We start from the raw sequence: 25,419 nt of genomic DNA, 5'->3' as shown, positions 1-25,419 counted from the left end.
TGATTGAAATTAAGAAGGCATCATGTATGAATGTGTGTGTGAGAGAGAAAGTTGATGTGTGTGTACTCCTGGGTCAACCATTTTCTCAGTTCTTGTTTCAGAAAAGTATTGCTTTTGCACCCAAATAAATATTAAAGATAATTACAGAGTAATTAGCACTTAGTCTTTATTTTTCCTTTGGAACAGTAACAAAAGGATGTGATATAGTGTGTCAATCAGTAAACATTTTATTAAGCAGCTACTATGTATCAGGCACTGGACTAATCGGTGGCGATACAGAAAAGGTAAAAGACAATCCCTGTCCTCAAGGTGCTTATGATCTGGGGGGCAGCTAGGTGGTGCAGTGGATAGAGTACCAGCCCTGGAGTCAGGAGGACCTGAGTTCAAATCCAGTCTCAGACACTTAACACTTACTATCTGTGTGACCCTGGGCAAGTCACTTAACCCCAATTGCCTCACCATAAAAACAAACAAACAAACAAACAAACAAAAAACAAGATGCTTATGATCTGCTGGGCTAGACAATATGAAAACAAGTGTGTGAAAATAAGCTATATGTGGAATAAATTGGAAATGATCAACAGAGGGAAGGAAGTAAGGAGGGGTCAATCTTCTTTTTCTGCAGTATATTGTAGAGCATTTCAGCGTTTACATGCAGAGGGAGGCTCAGCCTTTCAGGTAACATTCTCGAGTTAGTTCACCATTGTATCTAACTTTGCCTTAGTGGACTTCTGGGGAAGAAATTCAGTGATATGAAGAGTCATTCTCTCTTTTAAAATGTTGTTGTTGTTGCCATAAGGGTATCCTTTAGAGACCTACTACTTAGGAAGTTGATAGGGACAGATTTAAAGTCAGGAAGAGCAGGGGTTCGAATTCTGTCCCTCTTACTAGCTATGGGCCACATATTACACACATAATACGTACTCAATAAATATTTAATTAATGGATTTATCTTTGTATCCTTCCTAACCCCCAACAAAATGAATTGTATATTGTAGGTATTCAGTCACTGTTTTCTTTTTGTATTTTCAAGCAAATTAAAGTGTCAATGTGATAGTAGTCATTTGAACAAGAGATTTTAGGATTTTTGTTTTGCTTTTCTTTTTTTTAAAAGAGAGAATGCAATTTTGGGAAGACTTTTTCTGAAAAAATGTGCAAGGGACCATTAAGAGGAGACCTTTGGGGGCAGCTAGGTGGTGCAGAGGATAAAGCACCAGCCCTGGATTCAGGGGGACCTGAGTTCAAATCCAGCCTCAGACACTTGACACTTACTAGCTATGTGACCCTCGGCAAGTCACTTAACCCTCATTGCCCCACAAAAAAAAAAAAAAGAGAGAGACCTTTGTGGTTGTTTTTCAATCATTTTTCATTCATGTCTAACTCTGCATGATCCCCATTTGGGGTATTCTTGGCAGAGATATTGGAATGACTTGACATTTCCTTCTCCAGCTCATTTTACAAATGGGGAACCTGAGGCAAATAGTGTTAATTGTCTTACCCAGGATCACAGAGATAGTAAGGGTTTAAGGTCAGATTTGAACTCAGGAGGATGAGTCTTCCTGACTCCAGGTCCAGTGCTGTATGTACTATGGCATGATCTAGCTGACCAGTAAAGACCTAGGACCTAGCTTCTTAAACTGTGGGTCACTATGGGGTGGTGTAACTGAATGTGGGGGTCATGAAAATATTGGCAACAGTAAAAGGTTATGTATGCCTATGTTATATACCTCTGTACCCAAGGTTGCATAAAAATTTGTTGGGCAAAAGGGGTCATGAATGAAAAAAGTATGATGCCTCTCATTTGTTCTACAAGTAGGGTTTAAAATTTGATCTTGTATATCAGATTCCGCTTTATTGGTAGGATCTTATATCTAAAGCTGGATGAGATCTTATAGGACATTTGATTAAGCTTCCTCCTGCTCCATGTGGAAACTGAAACTGATAATAAGGGACATGCCCAAAGTAACAGCATCTGGATTCAAACTCAGATCCTGCTACTCAAAGGCCTATACTTCTCACAGAACCCCCCGACTTGTGCCCTCAAATAAGTGCCCATATTTGTATACAGGTACATATGAACTGATGGCTGTCCATATCTGAGCACTTTGTTTCGTAGTGGAGATGGGCTCCAAAGGTTTGCTCGGTGCTCACAAGTGACAGCATTGTCTCACAGAGTCAATAGTTCTCACTCTCATGCAGAATCATTGCGATTGGCAGCTGAAAGCTTATCATTACAGGCAGGCTTTAGAATTACTCTGTACTCAGGACTATAATTTTCAATATTCAGTCTTGAATCAATGCCATGATACTCATGGAGTGAGGTAGCAGTGACTCATTTGAAATTCACTTTCCCAGGAATCAGCCAGGCTAGTAATGCAACATGTCCATTCAGGAGGATGAACTGGATTTACTTTGGGCTTAATTTGAGACCAAGTGTCATAAATAGTCCTAGTGTACACCCCCCTTCACAACTAGTCCAGAGAAGAACAATCAGGAGTACGTCCCATATGAGCAACAGAAGAAATAGAGAATGTCCAAATTAGGGAAGAACAATCTCAAGGGGGCTAGGATAAGCTACTATAAAGAATGACTATGAAGAAATTTAACCTAATTCTTCTCCCCAGGGTACAACATGGACCAATAAACAGAAGTTTCAGAGGCAGAAAACATAATCTTTCTGTAAGGAAAACTGTCCAGAGCTAGTGAGAAATGCAATGGGTTACCTGTAAAGACTGTCCTCTATGGAGGATGTCAAACAAAAACTGCCTACAATGTTGTAGGAGGGATCCATTTTCCAATGTGGGTTGGGCCAGCTGGTCTTTGAGGTCTGTTCCAGTTCTAAGTGTTTTGATCTTATGATTTGGTGACTGGAGGAAGAGACTTCCTTGCTAAAGAAGAGGCAAGACTTTTCTTTGGTCCACTCCAAAATCTTGCCAGATGAAGGAGGTCGCTCTTCATTTCCTGCTGGTTTGAACACTAATGAGCAGAAGAGCGGTCTTTTCATCTCTCCCTTCCCTAAGCTGCCTGTGTTCTAGTAGACCCAAATCCAGGACGGGTATCCAAGGCAGTCCTGTGCATTCTGCAGCCCATTCCCCAATATGTCCTGAGCTGCTTTCCTATCTCTAAAAGACTTTGCTCCCAGAGCAAGGCACAACATACCAAGTATTATTTCTTACCACTGGTGCCTCCTTATTCCATGGCCACAAGATGATTCCTTAGGTTTAATGGCCACTATGAGAGTGTTCTCCTTTTTAACTCTCAAGGCTAATTTTATGCCACAAATGTTCAAAAGGCCCCATAGGCCTAACAGTTCTGTTGACTTTGTGAGGGGTGTGTCAGTGTCTAAGAAAATCATTATGAAAAACCCTGATAAAGGAATACATATCCTTGTACCTTGAGCAATCTGCTTGGCAAAGGGAGGAAAAACTGATGAAACTTGTTTTGCTCTTGATGAATGTAGTTCAACAAGTGAGCAAAGCAAAAAATAACAAAAAAAAAAAAAAAACAGAGAATGGAGAAAATGCTCAAGAATCCCAGGGCAGCTTTCCATTTCAAATATGTGAGTAATGGAGTTTACTCCATCGAGTATAATTGGAAGCATTTGCCCTCAGTCAGAAAAACATGCCAAGCTATTTTGGTATTTATTTCGATTTTAACCAATGCCATCCCAAGCTGGTTGGCATTCTCATCTCTCCTGGTATAGAGCTAGACATAAATAACAAATAGATTCCAGATTCATTCCTTTATGAAGATTCTCACCAACCACTAGATTTGGGAGCCTAGAAGAGAAAGTGCATTTAAGGTATTCTTTTGGAGGAAAGATGGGAGAACCTAGCTGATTTTTTTTCTTGCCTTTGCTTTTCCTTTTTTTTCCCAAGAAAATCTTTCAAATAAAAGGTGGTAGACAGAGTTGTGTCCTTTGATATATGCTATATCAATTACTTAGAAAAGCTTTTAGGCCATATCTCTACCATCAAAGCAAAACACTAGTGTATAAAATAGGCAGCAAAGTAATATAGTCGATAGGTCACTTGGTGTGGAGTTGCAAAGACCTGAGTTCAAATTCTTTCTCAGATATTTACTAGTTGGATTACCATAGGGAAATCACTTAAACCTCTCAACTTTTTTTTTTTCTGAAGAGGGTCTATAAAATGGGGCTGATAATAGCACCTATGTCATAAGGTTGTTGTAAAATTAAATGATATAATAAATGTAAAGCACTACATAAATGCTATCTAATACTATTTTAATCAAGTAAATTTATGTACATTTCATCAATGATCTCTACTAAAGTCTTCTTCCAATGCCTCACTGTACTGTGGTTCATCAAATATCTTTGTTTTTTCACCTATTTTATTTATTTTTAATAATAAGCATTTTTATTTAAAATTTTGAATTCCAAATTCTATCCCTCCTTCCCTCCCTATTCTTCCCCCTCCTTGAGATGGTAAGCAATCAGATATAGGTTTTATACACTCAATTATGTAGAACTTTACCCTATTAGTCATTTTGTATAAGAAAACTTGAATAGAAGAAAAAAATGAAAGTGAAAAATAGCATGCTTCAGTCTGTGTTCAATCAATATAGGTTCTTTCTTTACAGGTGAATAGTATGCTTCATCATTAATCCTTTGGTATTGTCTTCATCAAGCATCTCTTTATTTTTTTGTTAAATCATAAAAGTATTTTATTATTTTCAAGTTACGTCAAGATAGTTTTCAACATTTGTTTTCATAAGATTTCAAGTTCCAAATTTTTCTCCCCCTTTCACTCTCACCTCCTCAAGACACAAAGCAATCTTAAATAGGTTTATATGTATAATTACATTAGACATATTTCTGCATTAGTCATGTTGGGAAAGAAGAATCAGAAGAAAAGGGAAAAAAACCTCAAAAGCATTTCTTTAGAAACACAAATGTCTGGCAGTACCTCCTAAACTGGGAAGATTTCCAGTGCCAAACTACAAATTCAGTCTCTGGGACCATCCTAGTTAAGTTAAAGAAGTTTATTACCGGGTTGCCCCTAGGAGAATAGATTTTGGGGGGCCATAGCAACTGTCAAAATCCCCAACATAGGCATGTAGGGGTCACAATCATTACAGTGGAAGAAGGACTCACCCTTGTAGTATCAAAGATTGGTAGAGAGGAAAGAGTGTTGACCCAGGAGGCCAAGTACCTGCATTCTTATTCTGAGTCTGGAACTTTTCACCAATCAATGGGAAGAACTAGGAATGGAGAGAAGTTAGCCAAAAAGACACAAGAGCTATCTTCAAGCACTTAAAAAGCAATTATGGGAAAGATGGAAGAGACTTTCCCTGCTTGACTCCAGGCAGCAGGAAAAGCAGAAATGGGTATAAGTTAAAGGGAAATTGATTGAGGCTTCTTGTAATGGAAATTTCCCTAACAATGAAAAATGTCCCAAATTGTTAGGAGAGAGAGAACTAATTTTCATGAGAAGTCTTTAAATAGTGACTTTCTCAATCACCAATCCAATCCAATATATTAACTCTTATTAAACAATGAATCGATCAATTAGCATTTATTAGACTTTTTTTTTTCAGGGCAATGAGGGTTAAGTGATTTACCCAGGGTCACACAACTTAAACCTTTTCTATGTGGTTGACAGACAGTCAAGGTGGTGCAGTAGATAGAGTACCAGCCCTGGAATCAGGAAGACTCATCTTCCTGAGTTCAAAAACAGCCCTCCAACACTTACTAACTGTGTGACATTGGGTTAGTCACTTAACCCTGTTTTTCTCAGTTTCTTCATCTGTAAAATGAGCTGTAAAAGGAAATAGAAAACCATTCCAGTATCTTTGTCAAGAAAACCCCAAATAGGGTCATCAAGGGTTAGACATGACTGCAACAACTGAATAACTACAAATGATTCCTTGAAGAGTACAGCTAGTAATGACTTTACCTTTATACCAAACTTACAGATGTCATATTAGGGGAAAAATAAAAATAAATAGAAGAAACTCTGGCCTCCAATGACCCCAGGAATATAGAAGTACACAAGACTTTTCAGTTTGGAAGTCTTTGGTTTTGAACTCAAGATGTATGTGTGGGAGGGGGGCATTTCTCTTACATTTTTATGACATTCAAATATCTTAGAGCACTTTAGAATCAGCTACAAGTCCACAAAAGGCTAGTTGAGTTCCACCCACAGAACCTTCTTCCATGATCTCAGGGATGTCCACCCTTTTTAAGACAATACTAGGATACATCCAGTGCCTTGATTTCAAAATTACCAAAGCTGATATCAGAGAGTAAAGGGATAAGTACTCCCCACTTGAATCGACTTGATTTTCATAAATATGCAGGAAGATTTCCTATCCTTCATTTGGTTAAGTGTCCTAGCAGTTTATCAAGCACAATCACAACTAGACATTTTGATGGCTAGGGCAAGTGCACTAAATGTACCATCAAGTCAACTTTTAAAGATAATTTTTGGGGAATAAGCCCTGAGGAATGACCTCATAGAGAAAGATGTAGACCCTGAAATATAACATAAGATAAAGAGGGGCCTCACTTAGGGTACAGCTGCCAAAAGAATGAAGTATACTAATCTGTAACAACCTATTTTAACTTTTTATTTTAACTGAGTTGGCTCAGTTGTTTCTATGGCACTAAAGGAGTATGAGTGCTATCATTGCCCCATAAATTTCAGTGCTCTGGAGTATAGCTCCAGTTACCCAGCCTTAGTTACATCTCTCATCAAAAAGTATGGAGAATATTTTTGGGAGATATTTAAAAAGCTGACAGACCTGTTCAGCCACAAACATTTGTCTCCCCCTATAAAACATAAGCTTCTTGTGAGTAATGATATTTTTTTTTATTTTTGTATCCCCAGAGTTTAGTATGGCATGTAAGTGTGTATGTCTGATCATTGTTGGGACCTGATGATAATAAATCTTCCTCCACAAATCTGTATTTTCCAACTTAAATCCTTTGAGAGTTGACTTGAGCTCCTAAGGCTTAAATCACTTGGCTCTCTTTCTCTCTCTCTCCCTTTAACCCCTTCCCCCTGTGCCCTTTTGCCTATCTTTCTGTCTTTCCCTCTTCCTTTCCCCCCATCTCTCTGTCTCTATGTATAATTAGACCTTTTAAAAAACCCCAAATGTTTGGCTTTATAGTACCCCTCTTCTTCTTTCCCTTGGGATTTTAGTATGAGATGAAAACTAAGTTTTGAACAAATTTAAACATTTTAAAATTAAAAATAGTCTTTCGTGTAGATTATTCCTATCTAAATATAAGAAAAGCTTCTTTAAAGAATAACAGGTTTTGTTAAAGAAGAATGTGTATGTATTTCTCTAGAAATAGGACATTTAAGAATAGACTGGAGGGGGCAGCTAAGTGGCACAGTGGACAAAGCACCATCTCTGGACTCAGGAGGAACTGAGTTCACATCTGGCCTCAGACATATGACACTTACTAGCTGTGTGACCCTGGGCATGTCACTTTACCCTCATTGGCCCACAAGAAGAAAGGAAGGAAGGAAGGAAGGAAGGAAGGAAGGAAGGAAGGAAGGAAGGAAGGAAGGAAGGAAGGAAGGAAGGGCTGGAAAATTACCTTGAAAAGGTGATGTGTGTGTGTGTGTGTGTGTGTGTGTGTGTGTGTGTGTGTGTGTGTGTGTGTGTGTGTGTGTGTGTGAGAGAGAGAGAGAGAGAGAGAGAGAGAGAGAGAGAGAGCGCACATAGAATCACCTAAGCCATTTCAGAGGCCGCCAAGATCTATCTCCCCTCCGTAGGGTATTTTCTCCCATGTTCTGCATTCTATCAAAAAGGAGGAACCACAATGCAGGCTGGAAAGTTAGATAAGTCACTTGGGGTCTTCTGGGAAGTGTTCATCCTTCCAATTTGCTAAGTGTCAAAACAAGCTTTTCATTCAGTTGAGATGATTGCCTTCTCATTTGTTCCCACAAAATGAACTGAATTTTACCTTCAGTGAATAACTTGTGTTTCATCTATTGGAAACATTAAATTTTCTGCCTATGCCCTTTCCCTTCTGAGATTTGGTTTTCTCATCAAGCCATTTTTTTATTTTAGAATAATTATTATGGAAAAAAGATTAAAAAATACAGCTTTCCACTTCTTAAGTCAGAGAGGTGAGCTCAAGATAATTACTTAGGCCATAATATAGTTTATCAAAAAGTAATTTGCCCTGTCTTGTTTCTAGAAAAAAAAAACACAAAAAACTCCAGCTGTTCTCTTCTTTAATTGTTGCTTTGGGGTACTTTTCTGTTCAACAAAGCTGTTTCCCCATATTATAGAATTATCTATGTAGAGAGGGAAAGCTAGAAGATCTAACACAGGTATTAACCCATTGCTGAGTTTTCCAAATAGATGTGTAGGAGAATGAGACCTTTCATCTACTGAATTGGTCTCTTCTGCCATGCTTTCTTTGGGCTACTTTTACCTACCTTTACTTATTTTAATATTCATTATCCTTATGGACAAGATAATTTTCTTCTGTAAGAAACAAAAACATCACAAAAACATCAGCTAGAAGACAGCTCAGAGGTCACCTGGCCTTTGTTTGATAGGGAACCCACTCCCTACCACAGCAGCTCCATCAAGCATCTTTCTTAACTAAAGAAGTTTTTCTTTGTGTTATATCTACATAAGCCTACGCAACTACTTGGACCATTTGTTTGGTGTGTTAGTTACAGTGCAGATTTCTTTGACATATGGGTTGATCTAGATGGACTTTATCATCTCTTTCCATGCTAAGAATCTTTGATTCTATACTAATAATGATAGAGATAGTGACTTGACCCATACGTTCAATGCTCTCGCTACCAATATTAGTCACCACTTTCTTTGCAACTTGCCGACATGGAGAGCATCCTAGAATACTGAAAGGAAGTTAAATGACTTGCCAGGGTTATGTCTTGGAAGGCTAGGTGGTGCAGTTGATAGAACACTGGCCCTGGAGTCAGGAGGAATTGAATTCAAATCCAACTTCAGACTCTTATTAGCTGTGTGACCCTGGGTAAATCACTTAGTCCCGATTGTCTTTTAAAAAAAAAAAATATATACTTGAGGTCATAGATTTTCTGGATTTTGTCTTCTGTGAATTTCTGCAATTCTGAGCTGTTCTTTGTGTTCTGCCTTCTTGGGGGCTGTTCTCTATAGAAGCTAACTTGGGAAATACACATCAACAGTCTTCTCCATCCTACCCTTTTTAATTAAAAACCCTTTGGATTTCATTTTTAAGACATCTGACAAATATATTCTAAGTAACCTTTATTAGATGTATTCCATCTCTGGCCAGAAATCGATCATATGTCAATCAGGTATTTTTAGTCTTAATCCAGACATTGAAATCCAAGATACCATCTCCTTAAGCAGATAACCTCTTCTGCTCTATCTTTTGCCTTCAATGGACACCGGTGTCCATTGTCCATTGTCCCTCTGTGGTGTTCAGTTTCTGCCCAAGACTTTATAACAATCGGAAGTACATTTTAGGTTCCTCTTGGATGTATCATTTCTACAAATGTAAGTCACAAGAAGTAGTTAAAAGTCATCCATATTGATATACCTTGGAAAAATTTCTGTTATTCTTGGAGAGACGCCCCAAGAAGATACTAGCCCTCTCTCCTGGTGTTATCAAGTTGACAAATAGCTGCTTCAGTATATCTGAACATGGAATTACTGACCACTACTGCTCATTTCTTCTTCCTTTGAGACTTAATGATCTATCACCCCTTTTGAACCTACTCTGTCCCTCCTGGAAGGACAATCAGCTCCTTTCTGAAGGTTTTCCATTTGAACTCAAGTGCCCATTTCCAAATCTAGCACCCTTTTTATTAAACATTGTTCTCTCATTTTCACCATCATTTAAATTTTTTTTCTATTATAAGATCTCTTCCTATATCATTACTGTGAAGCAAAGGAATCTGATCATTAAATTGTAAAACCAGGCTTTTATATGCACACATCAATATAATATAAGCTTTTCCAGTAGAATGTAGGCTTCTTGGGAAGAGAGACTGACTTTTGTCTTCATAGCTCTATTGCAGGAGAAGATAGTCTGTGTAGAAGCCAGAAAGCCATCCTTAGAGCCAGGCAGACCTGGATTTAAGACTGATGTCTGACAAGTACTGACTGTGTGACCCTGGGCAAGTCACTTAAGTTCTCCATTCCTGCTGGCCACTTCTCCAACGTGTGACTTTCTTCCTGAGAACCTCCATTGGCAGAAATGTCCAAGTCACCCAAGCTGATTTTTCCCCCAACTTTACTCCTGACTTTTTGGACTTTTATATCTTCTCCACACCCTTTCCATTCACCTCCTTTTTATGTACTGTCTTCCCATATTAGAATGTTCTTGTTGCTGTCCTTCATTCTCAAAAAGGACATCAGAAGGTGATGTCATGACTTGCACTGAATTGGATTTAAAGGAGGGAGAGTTGTGCAAAGTCACCAGCCTCACTCTCCTCCAGAGCCATCTGGGTGCAGTGGCAAGATATACACATTAGGTGACTTGCCCAGCATTAGAATGTAAGCTCCTTGAGGGGAGAGGCTATCTTTGCTTGTATTTGTATTACCAGAGCCTGGTACATGGGAAGTGCTTATCAAATACTTTCATCTCAGTGCTCTCAGTCAAATCTCTAAGGCTGAAAATTAGTCTTACTTGAGAGTTTCCTAAAGCAAAGAAATCATAGTTCCCATCCCTGTCCCATCTCTAGTACCTTGCACATTAAAAACAACAACAAAAACAAAAACAACAACTATATCCATGATTTCATTAGTGTAAGGAGTTCTCAGTTCTTCTACTAATACAAATTGACACTTTATCTGAAATTTAATCTTATAAAACTGCCTAAAGCACCGAGAGATTAAACAACTTGTCCAGAGTCACACAGCTAGTAAATGTTTACTCCACATTCACTACTCTAGACTGTCTACATTGCCTTCTACATTGTTGTTGTTGTTCAGTCTTTTCAGTAATGTCCTGTTTCTCCATGACCCTATTTGGAATTTTCTTGTCAAAGATACTGGAGTGGTTTGCCACTTCCTTCTCCAGCTCATTTTTCAGGTAAAGAAACTGAGGCAAACAGGATGAAGTGCCCCAAGTCACACAACTAGGAAGTGTATGAAGTCAGAATTGAACTCAGGAAAATAAGTCTTCCTGACTCCAAACCCAGTGTCCTCTCTGATGGGCCACCTAGATGCCTCTAACATAGTGCTTAAAGCATTTTGTTGAATTGAAAAAAATAGATCAACCCAAATCTGGCACAAACAAAAGGAAATGTAAAAATTTACAGGGAACAACATGGCGCCATAGACAGAATGCAGAACTTTGAGTCGAAGGACCAGAGTTCATCCCATGGCTCTGCCCCTTAGCATTGTATGACCATAGGTAAGTCACTTAACTTCAGTGGGACTCAGTTTCCTCACCTGTCAAAGGAAGGGACTGGAGCAGATGGCCTTGGCACTTCCTTCCAGCTCTAGGTCTACAATCTTCTGAATCTCTTTCTGCTGGTAAACCTCACAAAGAGGAGAAGGACCCTTAGTTGTGGGTGCTTCCTGGGGCAAGGGGATTGGAAACAAAGCTAAAGACCTCAGTGGTTCCTGGTAATGCAGGGTGTCAGATCACAATGTCGATGCTCGTTTTACTGCCCGCAGTCCTGTCCATTTAAACCAACAATCATCCATCGCCTCTTACCCCCTCATGTCACCTGGATCCTTGAAAATGTTCCTTGTTTAAAATAGCCCAAGTTTGGAGGGCTAGAAATGAGCCACCATGCAAGCACCCAGTAATTACTCCTTCATAATTACTGCAGTTTTATTGCTGTGCATTGTTATAATTATATTTTAAATACTCCCCATTTGCATGATAGACCATAATGTCTCCAAGCACATTGTAATCCACAGATTATAAGAGAGCCTCACTCTCATGGAAGAGTTTTTTTCATTCGTTTTCTATTTTAACTACTGTTAAAAGGAATGAAACAAGATAAATTGACCCCATAAAGCCACATTAAAGAAATATAGGGAATGTATTATTTTCTGTGTAGAACTAACCCTTCTCATTCTGGAGTGGTTTTCATCATTCCACTGAAGGTGTCACACCCCATCGGTCGAGGTGCCAGCTGGGCCCTGATGAGACCTCTGCCGGCAGCCACAACAAACATTGTTCCTCCCTGACCTCCGTCTTAATCACTTTCCACCAACAAGCCTGGAAATTGATTACAGCTATTCAAGGACTTGATTTAAACAAACCCAAACAAGAGAGTCCAGAAGGAAAAGAGGCTGCCAATTGTAATGCATAACGAGGCCTGCAGCGTCTTGGGGAGCAGCCTCCCCAATGTCCTTTCTTCCTAATGGAAGGAGGTTAGGTGCCTTGAGCCTAACAGAGCTCTTTTTCCCCTTGGCTCTTATTAGAACTTTTACTGCTGGCTCAGAATTCCCTGAGTTGCTAGTGCTGTACCCCCAACCCAAATTACCTGGGATTTATCTTGTTGTTTTGCATATATGCTCTGACAACTTTCTATTTCTCCAAGTTGTCTTGGTAATTGCTTATTGATTGATTGATGAATGAACCGACTTAGCAGGCAGAGACTAAGCTATGAAGATTCTTTCTGTCATTACATCTGCTCTTTCTTGTCTTAATGTTGCTTTGGAAAAGTCATTTGGTGTCAACAGTAGTCTTTAGGCCTTCCTTAAAATGTTGCATGAATTTGGAGAGTTCTGTGAATCTGCTATCCTTGCAATATCATAACCACTTTCAAAATAAAGAAATAGAGGCAGGGATTCTCTCTCAATACTGACAAGGAATACAAGGGCCATTATCAACCTCCTAAAGCCTAACTCTCACTATACACCTGGATCTGAAATGATCACGGTGACACCATAAATAGGTCACAGGGCCCATAGTCAGAAAGGCCTGAGTTCAAATTTGACCTCAGACACTTAGTACCCATGTGACCTTGGTCAAGTCATTGTAACTTTCTGCCTCACTTTCCTCATCTGTAAAATGTGGATAATAACAGTACCTATCTTACCTGTTTGTTGTGAGAATCAACAGACAGTATTTGTAAAATGCTTAGCATCGTGCCTAGAGGAGAGTAGGCACTTTACAAATGCTTATTCCATTTCCTCTCTAACACCTCCCCAATATGTCTAAGATGATTAGAATTTGAGGGATGAGAAGTATTTTTAAATATTAGAAAAATCATATTACTGGAATACAAATAAATGCCTTTCCCCCCCCCTTTTCCCATATCCCTTCATGTAAAATATCATTTGAAAGTTCTATTTTGAATATAGTAACTTTTCAAGTACTCTTAAATCGTAAGACCCAGATTCCAGGGAAAACTTCTGGATTAAAAGATTGTTAAATAGCATGTTTTTGAAGTATGTTCTGGACTATGATTTAGTCTGGATACCTTATGGAACATTTCTGTGTTAATGGAAGCTTTCTTTCCTGAACAATCCCAGATGAGTCTGTGTCTTGGGACACTGGTCAGACATAGCTTGTATTATCTCTCATTCAGTCCAGGACTGTTTTGAAATATAGATGTAGACGTAGATGTAGATGTAGATATATCTTTCTTCTGTTGATAACATTTGCTTTTGGCTCACGTTTCCAAATATTCCCCTCCTCCTCAACCCATGAGCCTTCTCTTGTACCAGAAAACCTAAGAGAGTTCAGACAAACTGAAATATCAACCATCTCTACCAACATGTAAAGCATTCCATAGTCATAGTCCTTCCCCTTTCAGGAAACAAAGGGTAGTTGACTTTGTCATTCTTCCTCCAAGTCTAAGTTTAGGCAACCAAATTTTATAACCTCTAGCTTCATTCTACTGGGTTTTTTGTTTGTTTGTTTGTTTGTTTTGTTTTGTTTTGTTTTTTGGCATTGTTAGTCTTTGTTCACTGTTCTCCTGGATCTTCTTATTCCATTCATTACCAGTTCATACAAATCTTCTGATGTTTCTCTGAATCACTAATATTCATTGTTTCTTACAGCCTAATATTATCTGATTACATTCATTTACCCCAATTTGTTTGGCCACTACCTAGGCAAAAAGCACTCACTTTGTTTCTAGTTATTGACGACCAGAAGAGTGATTCTATGACTGTCTTGGTATATGTGGTCAGTCCTGGGCTCTTGTTAATACCCTCATTCCTCCAGCCTCCATTTTGTAATTTATTTAGACTCTTAGACAGCCTTTAGGAATGATCGGCTCCCAAAGCTCTTTCAAAAAATGAACCAGGCATGGAATCGGGAGAATCGTTTTGTCATGAGTGGTGTGGTTCCTTTCTACTACCATAGACCAAGAGGGATTGGACTGGATGACTGATGAGGTCCCTGCCACCCTCTGTCTATAATCCTCTTATCCCCACTTCACAGGGGGGGGAAACTGATATCAAGAAGTGTGATGAATTTCTCAGGATCATGCAAAAAGTAAACTATGCCCTTAGCTGTAACAAGAAAGCATGGATACCAAATTAGGCAAATAATCTCTCTACGGTGTGCTCTTCCCCAAAATAATGGCTTCTCAAAACATGCTACTGATACACAGAGCTGACTTACTTTAAGCTCGCAGCATTTAATTCTCCTCTCCAATCATATTCTGCAGCCAGAAGTAGATTCACCCTATGGCCTCTGATTACAGGGGAGCCAAAAAGGCATTTACTGAAGAAACTATCCCTTCATGCACAGAATTTCCATTTACTGAGGGGGCCCCAGGGGCATCTCAACCCTGCTCTCAAATATAATTTTAATCTTGCCTGTAAAAAGATCCTATAACTGACTCATGTGGGAAAGCCCCAAAGCTAAGGGCAATCAATGTTGTTGTTGTTGTTGTTCAGCCGTTTGAATCGTGTCCCACTCTTTATGACCCCATTTGGGGTTTTCTTGGCAGAGATACTGAAATGCTCTGCCGTTTCCTTCTCAAGCTCATTTTACAGATGAGGAAAAGTAGGCAAACAAGTGTTAAGTGACTTGCCCAGGGTCACAACACTCGTAAGTTTCTGAGGTTGGATTTGAACTCAGGAAGATGAGTCTTCCTGACTCTAGGCCTAGTTCTCCATGCACTATGGCTCCACCTAGCTGCCCAAATGCAATCAATGGTTACACATTATTATTGAATATGATATCACAAGACCTGGTTTCAAATCCTACCTCTGATACTCACTTAGCATAGTGCCTGTCCCATAGTAGGCACTTAATAACTGTTTATTGAATGACTGGCTCTTTGAATCTTGGCAAGGCATGTAATCATTAAGCTCCTAGAATGTAGTAGTTACCATACTAGGAACTGAGGATACAAAGATAGAACTATAACAATTCTTAACCTTAATGAGTTTCTGTTCAATCTGGGGACCATCCAAGAGTAATACAAAACAATGGCATTTTGTGATCACAAAGCTCCTGAAATACATTGGTTCACCTACTTCTTTCAGCATTTCTGTGAAGTCAGGAGAACAGATCCTACTGGTACAGTGTTCTCTGCACAATACAATGATGTCTTTCTCATTATTTGAATGATTATTTTCTCCATTTTCACTCTTGTTTATGGAGGAACTAAAAAGCAACAACATTTTATGAGGATTTCCAATTTGAGCCCAGGCTACCCCAAGACAAGTTAAAAATCTGTGCCTATGCTCTGTTCTCATGAGTTTGCTCTTTTTTGATGCTCTACATCCTGACGGATGTTCATCTCATCCAAAACAAACTTCCCATCCATTGTAATTTGTCCATTCATTCTTTGTGTGGTAACTTTGTTACCCACTGTGGAGTAGGAGCCCTTGTGTTGCTTAATAAAGGAGATCCTAGTGGGAGCAATAAGTGTAAGGACATCCAAATGGCAGTGGCCAACCCTCAGAGGATGCCATTTTTGTAACACTATTGCCTTGAAATATACTGATGTCCTTTAAGAAGCCTATGAGTTCAGCATTGGGGAAACAACTTGGAGACTCATTCATTTTGATCACTCCTAAAGAATAACCAATTTTACATTTGGGGTGGGTGGCACCAACATCCATTTGGGCCTTACAATATAATACCTAGGACAGATATCAAAATGAACCCTCAATTTCATTAGGACCCTAGAACACCATAAGAGCCCTTCTTGGAAGGGTGTCAGTAGGGGAGGGAATGTAGCCTGGGGAAGGGATTCTCTGAAGTATGGCCAGTTGCAGGAAGGAATTGTTCTTCTAGATGCTTCCTAATCTAGCAAATTATTCTGGCTAACCAGGTGCTGTGTTATCTTCCCAGGATCACAGAATCATGACTTGAGAACTGAAAGAAAGCTCAGAATGCATTTAGTCTAAGTACATAATTTTATAGTTGAGGAAACTGAGGCATAAATTGGTTGTGACTTCTTTTGAAAGCATAAGAAGTTGGATTTGATCTAACCAACCAAATAATTAATAAGCATACATTACACACAACAACATGCCAGACATTGGGATTACAAAGACAAAAAAATCAGGTTGTCTTGGACCTCAAAGAACTATTCTTCCAAGGGAAATGATATGGAGATATACCTAGAAGAGGCAAACTACATCCAAAATACAAAATGATGTTTCTGGGTCTCCTGACTCTCTCATGAACAGGGTCCCCAGGGTTCTCTCACCCCCAGAGACTGTTCTATTTACACCAAGGGATGATGGCTGATTCTATGATCCTGAAGAACTAAAAGTACTTTCACTGCCCCACTAAATGTCAGTAGCTTGGGTCAGAGCCCTGGTTCCCCAGTTCCAGTTATAGCCTGGGGAAGAGAACAGGAATCACCCAGCATGACCATCATTTTTAGAGACTGGGAACACATGCCATCCCCAATGGCTTTCTCCTCTCGTTTTCAGTGGTTTCACACCCCAATTGTATATTCTCTTATAAATGTCCACACTGAGATTTTGATGACTATTGTCACTCCAGGGGATAGATCTCAGTGGGAGTCGGGAGCAGGGAGAGGCAAAGATGCCATCAACCATTCGCCTTGTGGAAATGGCAGATAATTTATTGGGAAAATAACTAATTTGGCTGCATTTGGCAAAACAATCCCCTTGCTTCGCCTGGAAGCGCTGCAAGCATCTATTTCAAAAACTGGATCTGGCATAGTTTCTACAATAAAAATGGAGCTGCTCCGAGAAAGAAATATTTATCCCCACAAATGATTTCTTCCATCATGTCTGACTCTTTGTGACCCCATTTGGGGTTTTCTTGGCAAAGATACTGGAGTGCTCTGCTATTTCCTGCTCCACCTCATTTTACAGAAGAACTGAGGCATACAGGGTGAAATGACTTGCCCAGGGTCACATAGCAAATAAATGTCTAAAGCCAGATTTGAACTCAGGAAAAAAAGTCTTCCAGGACATGTGCTTTGTGCACTATGGTGCCACTTCACTGCCCCACAAATACTGGTCATGAATATATACCCAAACTAACTGGGAGGGATGCTACACTTGTGCTGCTTCTGTTGCTATTTGATTTTTTTCATGGACTGATGATTTTATTAAACAGTATCAGTTATGTTCTTTTATAGTTTGCCAGGCTTTTTTTTTTTTTTAAGTTAGATAGTTAGAACATCTACCAACAGAGCCAGGACTAAAAAGAGATGAATAGATGTGCATAAAAAATATTTGACTTCAAAAGCTCCCCATTACAAAGCTCCCCTGTCCCCCCACCCCACCCCACACTCACTTCCAAGGGGGGATGTTGCTGATGCAGACTCTGGTTTCTTGTCTTTACAGCCCCCACTGAGCCTTTGCTGTGTAAATTCGCAGACGGAGGGCAGAAGAAGCGTCAGAATCAAGGCAAATACACACAGAATGGAAGGCCGTGGCCAAGGGAAGGAGAGGTGAGTGGCCATTGGCGATCGATCGATCTTGGGGCAGGAGTTTGGCAGCAGCTGCCGGGCAGGTCAGCGTGGAAGACTTCAGGGACCGTGATAAAATCGGGTACTATGGGAGGAAACCCCGTAGCTTCAAAGAGGGTGAGGGAGCATGCCAATGTTAATGCGTTCAGGATAAAATTACATTAGGAGAAGTTTAGGGTCTGAGAATTAGCCTCAGTTCTGCCACACAGTGAACCCTCTGTCTCAAACTGACTTTGGTTCAGTGGGCATCAGCTAAAAGTTAATCAACAGGGGATTGTTCTGAGATGAGCTAAGTTTATGAAATAAGAGGGTAATTGTTGCAAGAAGTATTTCCAGCTAAAGTCAGCAATGGGCTCACTCTATACTGGATTTTTAAAAGATAAAATATGTAGAATATAGTATATATATCTAGATATGTACACACATATATAATTATATGATGTATGTATATATACACATATAGATTGGTTATATAGGTATATACTACATAGGCATTTGTTTATATGCATGTGCATCTATATATGTTTCTACAATATGTATATCTATATGTGTACATATGCATGTGTAACTTTATATAGACTATATAGTATATACATACAGATGTATAGCTACATAGTGAATACATAATGTATAAATATGCACACCTATGTGTATTCATATACAGATATGTATATATCTATATGTATATTTGTGTATACAGATATATTTTCTACCTATTCTATGTCTATATGTGTAAGATACACGCATGCATGTATACATATAGATATTGGTGTATGTTTTGTATGTGCATGAGCATATCTACATATGCGAATACACACGTGTGTATATAGATATAACAGAATCCATAATGCTCCACGAGAATTTCTGTATTCCTCTTGATTTCCCTAAAGGGATAAAGCCATTTAAGCATTTTTACATAGAGTAAAAACAACAATAATAGCAATAACTGTTATTTAATAATAATATTAGTTAGCACTTATTTAGTACCTTGAGGTTTGCAAAGCACCTTACAAATGTTATCTCCTTTTGTTTATATATTATTTTTACAGCGTGGTAAGGCTTGCAACACACCTAGCATACATAGCCTCCTTTGAGCCTCACATTAGCCCTGCAATTTAGGGACTTCCAGTCCTATTTTGCATATATTACAGGTGGTATAAAGGCCTTGGGGCCTGCCCTCTTCTATAATACTTCTTGTGCTGGAAACTAAGTACTCTCTCAGGCCTTTCTCTGTGCTAAGCATTGAACACAACCCCTCTTTCAAGAACTTCCCCACTGGTTCAGAACTAGGAAAGAGCTAAACTATCACTTACCTTGCCACAGCCCTTTAGACTTCATCTCCCCCATTTTGAATATGAGTTCCTTGGACAGCAGGAATTATCTAGATTTTCTTTTTCTTCTAAGTGGAGTTAGTATAGTGCCTTGCACACAGTTGGTATTTCTTTATCTGCTTTCTCACTTCATTCCATGGTAGATAAGAAAAAGATGAACTGAAATACCCATGATCATATCCCTAGTGGGTTTCAGGAGCAAGATTCAAACCTGGGTTTCCTTATGGACCTTATGGACCAAGTCCATTGGAGCAATGTTCCAAGACCATTTTATAAAGGGATTTCTGTTGTTATCATCCCTGAAATCACTGTCTATTCTATGCTTTTACTTTATTTTTTGAAAAAACAAACTTATGTCCAATCATTAATCATGTACAAGGAATAGTGTTCTAAGTCAATACTTAGCATTATTAGCATTTAATCCTAGAGAAAGATTTCATAAAGAAAGAAACAGTTTTAGAATTTTTCTCCCTAAAGCTATTTTTAACTCTCCATGAACATTGCCAGCTTTAAAAGTAGTTTCACGCAGGTCTCCATGCCCTTTATATGAGCCCCTAGCTATGTTTAGTGAGCGGATATTCTGTGAGACATTACCCTAGATGTGGACGATAATGTCTCCATTGAGTGTCTAAGGCAAAGAAAAAAAGCCAATTGGAAGCTTGCAATTTGTTCCCATTTTGGAATGGTGGTTTGTGCTACGTTCCAAACAAAATGTCCCACGTATTTATAGCACTCAGGCCAAGCGCACCAGCGTGGCAGCGGCGTGCACGTGAGACACTGCCATTGCTAGAGAAGACCCATTACCATGTGCTGTGCCAATGACCCAAGCCTTAGACGTCTTGTTTTGAAATATTATAGCTTAGCTGGGTAAAGAATCTGATGCCTGGGGAGTATCTCAAGGAGGAACCGATATTAAAGAGCATAACCAAGAATCTCTAAACATACATCCATGCGGCTAAGTGCTAATGATGTGAATTCCAGGCTGACTGTGAAGGCTGTAAACTTAAATATACACAAGGATATTTGCAACCAGGCATATCAAGTGGGCCTTGCTTTCTTGGAGATCAAATCAAAAAACAGCTAACAGTCAGGTTAGGACATGACCCTCTAACACGGTACAGAGCACCTTGGATTTGGGTTATCTATGATCAACTCCATATGTTCTCCCTACCATGAAAAATAAGATGAATAATATCTATACTATATACATTGTAAGATCATTGTTCATGGAAAATGTTATACAAATCTTAAAGGACCATGTAAATAGTTGTTATTACATTTTTATTATTATAATGTACCCTTCTTATCATGCCCTTGGCTGGGGAGAGAAGACCAAGTCCCTGAGCAATATGGGGGTTTTCATTTGATATTTTGACAAGTTCAGCGTGGTGTTAATTAATCACATCTTAAGCTACTATCTCCATACTTACTATGAGCATTTCAAAAGTGCTGACTCTGTTGATCAGGTAATTTAAGAACCCTCTTAATCAATTTTAATCAATTTCTAATTGTAGTCAAACCATATTCACTTGGATTCCTTCACTGGTTCAGAATCAGGAAAGACCTAAGCTACTGCTGACTTCACCACTGTCTTTTAGACATTGCTAAGCAAGTTAGGATAAAGGAGATATCAGAGAAAAGTCTAAACTCCTAATGAAAATATGCTATTTTCAATCATTCTTAAGCAATTTTTGGCACATTTATTATCCTATAATTAATCAGTATGGTTATTTGACACCATTCATTCTGAGTCATTAAACTGATTTCTAAGTATATGATTTTCATTATCATAGGGTTTGAGAATTGGAAGAAACTTACAGTTCTGGAGGTAGAAGGCAACTCAGAGGCCATTTAGTTCAATGCTCTCATTTTTCAGATGAGCAAAATGAAGCCCAGGGAGGTTAAATAAATAGTCAGAAGATTCACAGGTAGTTGATATTCAGCAAGTTTGATCTAGTTCTATAGAAGCCCTTCCTCACTCTCCCGGAGGGGTGGCTGTTAAACCTCTCCTGGAACATATTTGGTGATGGAGAAAAATACATTCTCTTTCAAAGCAGTCCATTCTATATCTGAAGAGTTCTCCTTATTCAAGCATGGCCTATCCACAATCAGAAGCTATCTTCCCAGTGGTCCTAGTTCGTCTCTGTGGAGCCATACAGAATAAAGCACATCTTTCTTTTACTTGAAAACACTTAAAATACTCAAACAAGCATCATCTAACACCTAATTCTTCTTTTCTGTATGCTCAATACCCCCAATTTCTTTAACTAGTCCTCATGACATTATTTTAATGATACTTAGCAACTCAACTGCATTACCTTTCTATGGACTAATTTACATAAATACACACATCAGCATATGTGTATATATATATGTTGTATACACACATGCATTATTATAATATATTCATGTGTGTTCCTATATTATATATTTCTGTGTGTCCATTGGTCACAAAATGTTACTTTTGCAAAGGAACAGATGAAGAAACTGAGTCCCAGAGAAGTGAATTCGCTTGCCAGATAAACCAAACTTAGTAAGTATGCGATCTAGGACCTGACCTAGATCTCATGACTAAATGAAATCTTCATTCCATTAGGCCATGCCATTTCCAATCATAAGCCATCTATGACTCAGGAGAGGTTCTTTAGGGATTGCTGTAGCTTAAAATGTCTTGATAAGGAGAAGCAGCTTGGTGGGAGTGGATAGCACACTGACCTCATAGATTACGACACCATCCTCTAGTATATCATGAACGTGTGACCCTGGGCAAATCACATATTGTTCCAGACAATTCTCCAAGATTATAATTTGCAGAGGAGGTTTTGACGTGCATTGGTAGAGGGAGATTTGATTTTTTTCCTTCCAGAGTTGCCTATACCAATGGAAGAACTAGTCAAGCCCCAAAACAATAACACTCATTATCTAATGGACAAACTTCTGGAAAGAAACCTATGTAGGCTGTTCCTTGTCACACAGAACTGAAGTCTGTCCATGTTGGGAAGCACTTACACTCCAGTGGCTTCTTGTGAGAGTCCATTGTGGCACTGTGGAATGTATTTGAAGATCTCTTTACATCTGAGTAGAGGATGAAGCAAAATGGCAAGAGTCTTGAGGCAGGGAGAGTAACCAACAGCCTATCGCAAGAGTCCAGGTGTAAAAGGGAAACGGGCAAATAGAAAAGGGGAATGGTGCCCCCAAATGATCTGAAACGGAAATCCACAGTTTTATAGAGAATACAGGCATGAGGTGATTACAGTGGCCTGCACCAAGATGGTGGCTGGGTGAGTTCAGAGAAGGGGAGGGATATGGGGATTTTGTGAAAAGAGAAACAGAGAATATTGGCAATGGGTTGGATAGATTGAATGATGGAAAGTGAAGAGACAAGGGAAGACACTAAGGTTTTGACTCTCAGTCACTGGGACACAACAGAAATAGGGAAATTCAAAGAGTGGCAAAAGACAATCACTCAACAAGCATTTATTAAGTGCTTACTGTGTTCTAGGAAGTGTGAGAAACACTGGATGCTCCTGCCCTTAAGAAGTTCACAAGTTAATAGAAGGGATAAAACATGTTTAAGATCACTTTATGTAAGACCTAATTTAAAAAAAATGTGAAAAGGAAGTGTCCTAATTAAATACTATCAGAAGTTAAAGGGAGAAATTATATTACTGAGACTTATAAAGGATTATACATGTATGCATACAACACACCCACATATATATATATATATATATATATATATATATATATAGTTATATAAATTATTGGGGAACTAGGCTGGGTTTAGCTAAATTATTGGTACTTTTAAATTAATGGCTATTGCACCAGTTTAGGTAGTAAGTATTTATTAAAATGTATTAAATATTAGTGAACAACTGACTGAGTAGCATTTCCCTAACTTCTTCATTAGTCGCAGGCTTACAGGCCTAATCAATTACATACCCAGCATATTTGGTCAAGAGAGAGAGGAGAGGGCATGGGACAAGTTCAAGAGAGTACCAGGCAGAAAAGAAAGGAAGCCTCCTGTGGTCTAGTCCTCCTCCTCCTCCTGATAGAGGTGGCTCCTTACCTACTGATCAAAGCCAATTGGTCAATGTCTTTCAATTCCATTGATTGATGTGACTTGAAGGTGGCCCATATTAAAATGAGCTCTACCATGATGACATCAAGGTCTAGTGGAAGACAGACCCTAAGGAGCAAGGGCACATTCTAATAGGTGTGGTTTTAATCTCTTTACTTTACTGAACTAGTTAAAGTCTTATCTCTATTCTACATTTGGGCTGGTTCTGAAAGAGAGTAGCTAAGATTCCTGAACTAAATTTTTGAGTGGGAGGGAGAAAGCCAAGCAAAGACTGGGTCCCTCCTGGGTCTGCCCCCCCAGATCCATTATTAGTAATTATTTTCTCACAATATATATTAATAAAGGGTTCATGGAGAAGAGTTGCCCTTAAGGATAGCTATGCATACATGTGTGTATGTCTATCTATATACACATACATACATGCATCACATGTGTTTATTGCATTGTGTACACAAATATAATACAGCCATATAATATATGTATATGTGTATATAGTGGGGGGGGGTGTATATAAGGTAGATTCGGGGGCAGAGTAGGGTGAGGAGGAAATTATTCCAGGAATGGGGATGACCAAAAGCATGACACTAAATGTGAGCAGGAGGAAAATTCAGCACAAGTTTTTGTCCAGTTTGTCTGAAATATAGATGATGTGAATTTACTCTCAAATGATAGTTGAAAACAGATTGTCGATTGCCTTAAAGATTGCCAGAGATAAGGGGTTTTACTATGTTCACTAGGCAATGGGGAAGATTCACGAGCAGGAAGCCGAGCAATTAGAGTTCTGCAGGATGAAAATGACTCAGCCTCAGTGTAAAGAATGCTTGGAAGGAGAGAGAGATGAGAAGCAGAAAACCTAGTTATGAGTCTATTTTAGCAGTGTGCATGAGGGGAAATGAGGGTCTAAGCCACGGTGACTGCTGTGAAAAGCAAAAAAAAAAAAAAAAAAAGAGAGAGAGAGAAAGAGAAAGAACTTGAGATACACTGTGGAGGAAGAATTCATTGAATCGGTTACTGATTAAAGTCACTTCATCTCCCCTGGTTTCAGTTTCCTCATTTGTGCAATAAGGATATTAAACTAAATTACCTCTAATGTCTCTTCCTTCTTTAAGTCTATGGTTCTATATGAGGATGAAGGATAAGGCAGCATCAAGAGACACCTTAGATGTTTTGAACCTAGAAGACTGGGAAGTGGTAGGGCCAATACCTTAAGTGTAGAAGTTAAGGAAGGGATGATAGAGGTTGGAGGTGGGATGATGAATTTCTTTGGAGACATGTTGAATTTGAATTGTCACCAGGATGCTCAGATATTGCATCTGCTAGAAAATTATAAATGTGAGGGGCAGCTAGGTGGTGCAGTGGAATAGAGCACTTGGCTCTGGATTCAGGAGGACCTGAATTCAAATCAGACCTCAGACACTTGACACTTACTTGCTGCGTGACCCTAGGCAAGTCACTTAACTCCAATTGCCTTACCAAAAAAAAAAAGGAAAAGAAAATGAAAATTATAAATATGAGATGGGGATATATAAATTTTGGAGTTTCCCGAGAATCATTGATAATTGAAATTATGGGAATGGATGAAATTTTCAAAGAGTAAATGGAGAAAATTTACAAGCTAGTGAACTGTAAGCAAATGACATATGATGGGGAAAGGGCTTTTGGGTTCTTCATCCTGAATAATTGGCACCCTTTGTTATAGAGGAAGTGTGGTATAATGGACTTGGGCAAGAGATATGGGTTCCAGTGCCATCTCTGACTTGTAGCAACTGTCATCCCCCAAGTCACTTTACCTCTCTAAGCCTCAGTTTGTTCATCAGTAAGATGGAGATAAAATTCAGGTACTTGTCATGCATTGTTAAAAGGGAAGTGCTTTACTTACCTTAAAATACTACTGAAATATAAAATATGATTGCTGTCAATAATGATTATGGTATTTTCTCTCAGGTATAGAATGCAGAGGTTACATTATGGTGTTTCTGTAAATACCACCACTATGCTACTGCAATCACCAACTGTACCCCCCCCCAAAAAAAACCACCCAAGGATACATCCAACTCTATACCTAGACAGAATGTGCCACAAGGTGTCATTTCATCTGCATCTGAATCAAGCTACATCCACCCCACTTTGAATATCATGCTGCATGTGATGATGTCAAAGCATTGATACCCATGTC

At 39.0% G+C, this 25,419-nt stretch overlaps 1 protein-coding gene across 3 annotated transcripts in view; it reads left to right on the top strand.

Annotated features, from left to right (window-relative positions):
* RBMS3 (RNA binding motif single stranded interacting protein 3) overlaps positions 1-25,419 on the top strand; it is a 1,425,793-nt gene that overhangs the window by 1,242,235 nt on the left and 158,139 nt on the right. For all 3 annotated transcript variants that reach the window (XM_043965565.1, XM_043965567.1, XM_043965566.1), the window contains one exon: positions 17,707-17,813. In XM_043965565.1, coding sequence (XP_043821500.1) covers positions 17,707-17,813 — 107 coding nt within the window. The remainder of the gene's footprint in view (positions 1-17,706; positions 17,814-25,419) is intronic.

The sequence above is a fragment of the Dromiciops gliroides genome, chromosome 5 (assembly GCF_019393635.1).
Source record: "Dromiciops gliroides isolate mDroGli1 chromosome 5, mDroGli1.pri, whole genome shotgun sequence".
NCBI classification, from domain to species: Eukaryota; Metazoa; Chordata; class Mammalia; order Microbiotheria; family Microbiotheriidae; genus Dromiciops; species Dromiciops gliroides.
Note: the sequence above shows the minus strand (reverse complement) of the source record. Positions and strands in the feature narration are given on the sequence as shown.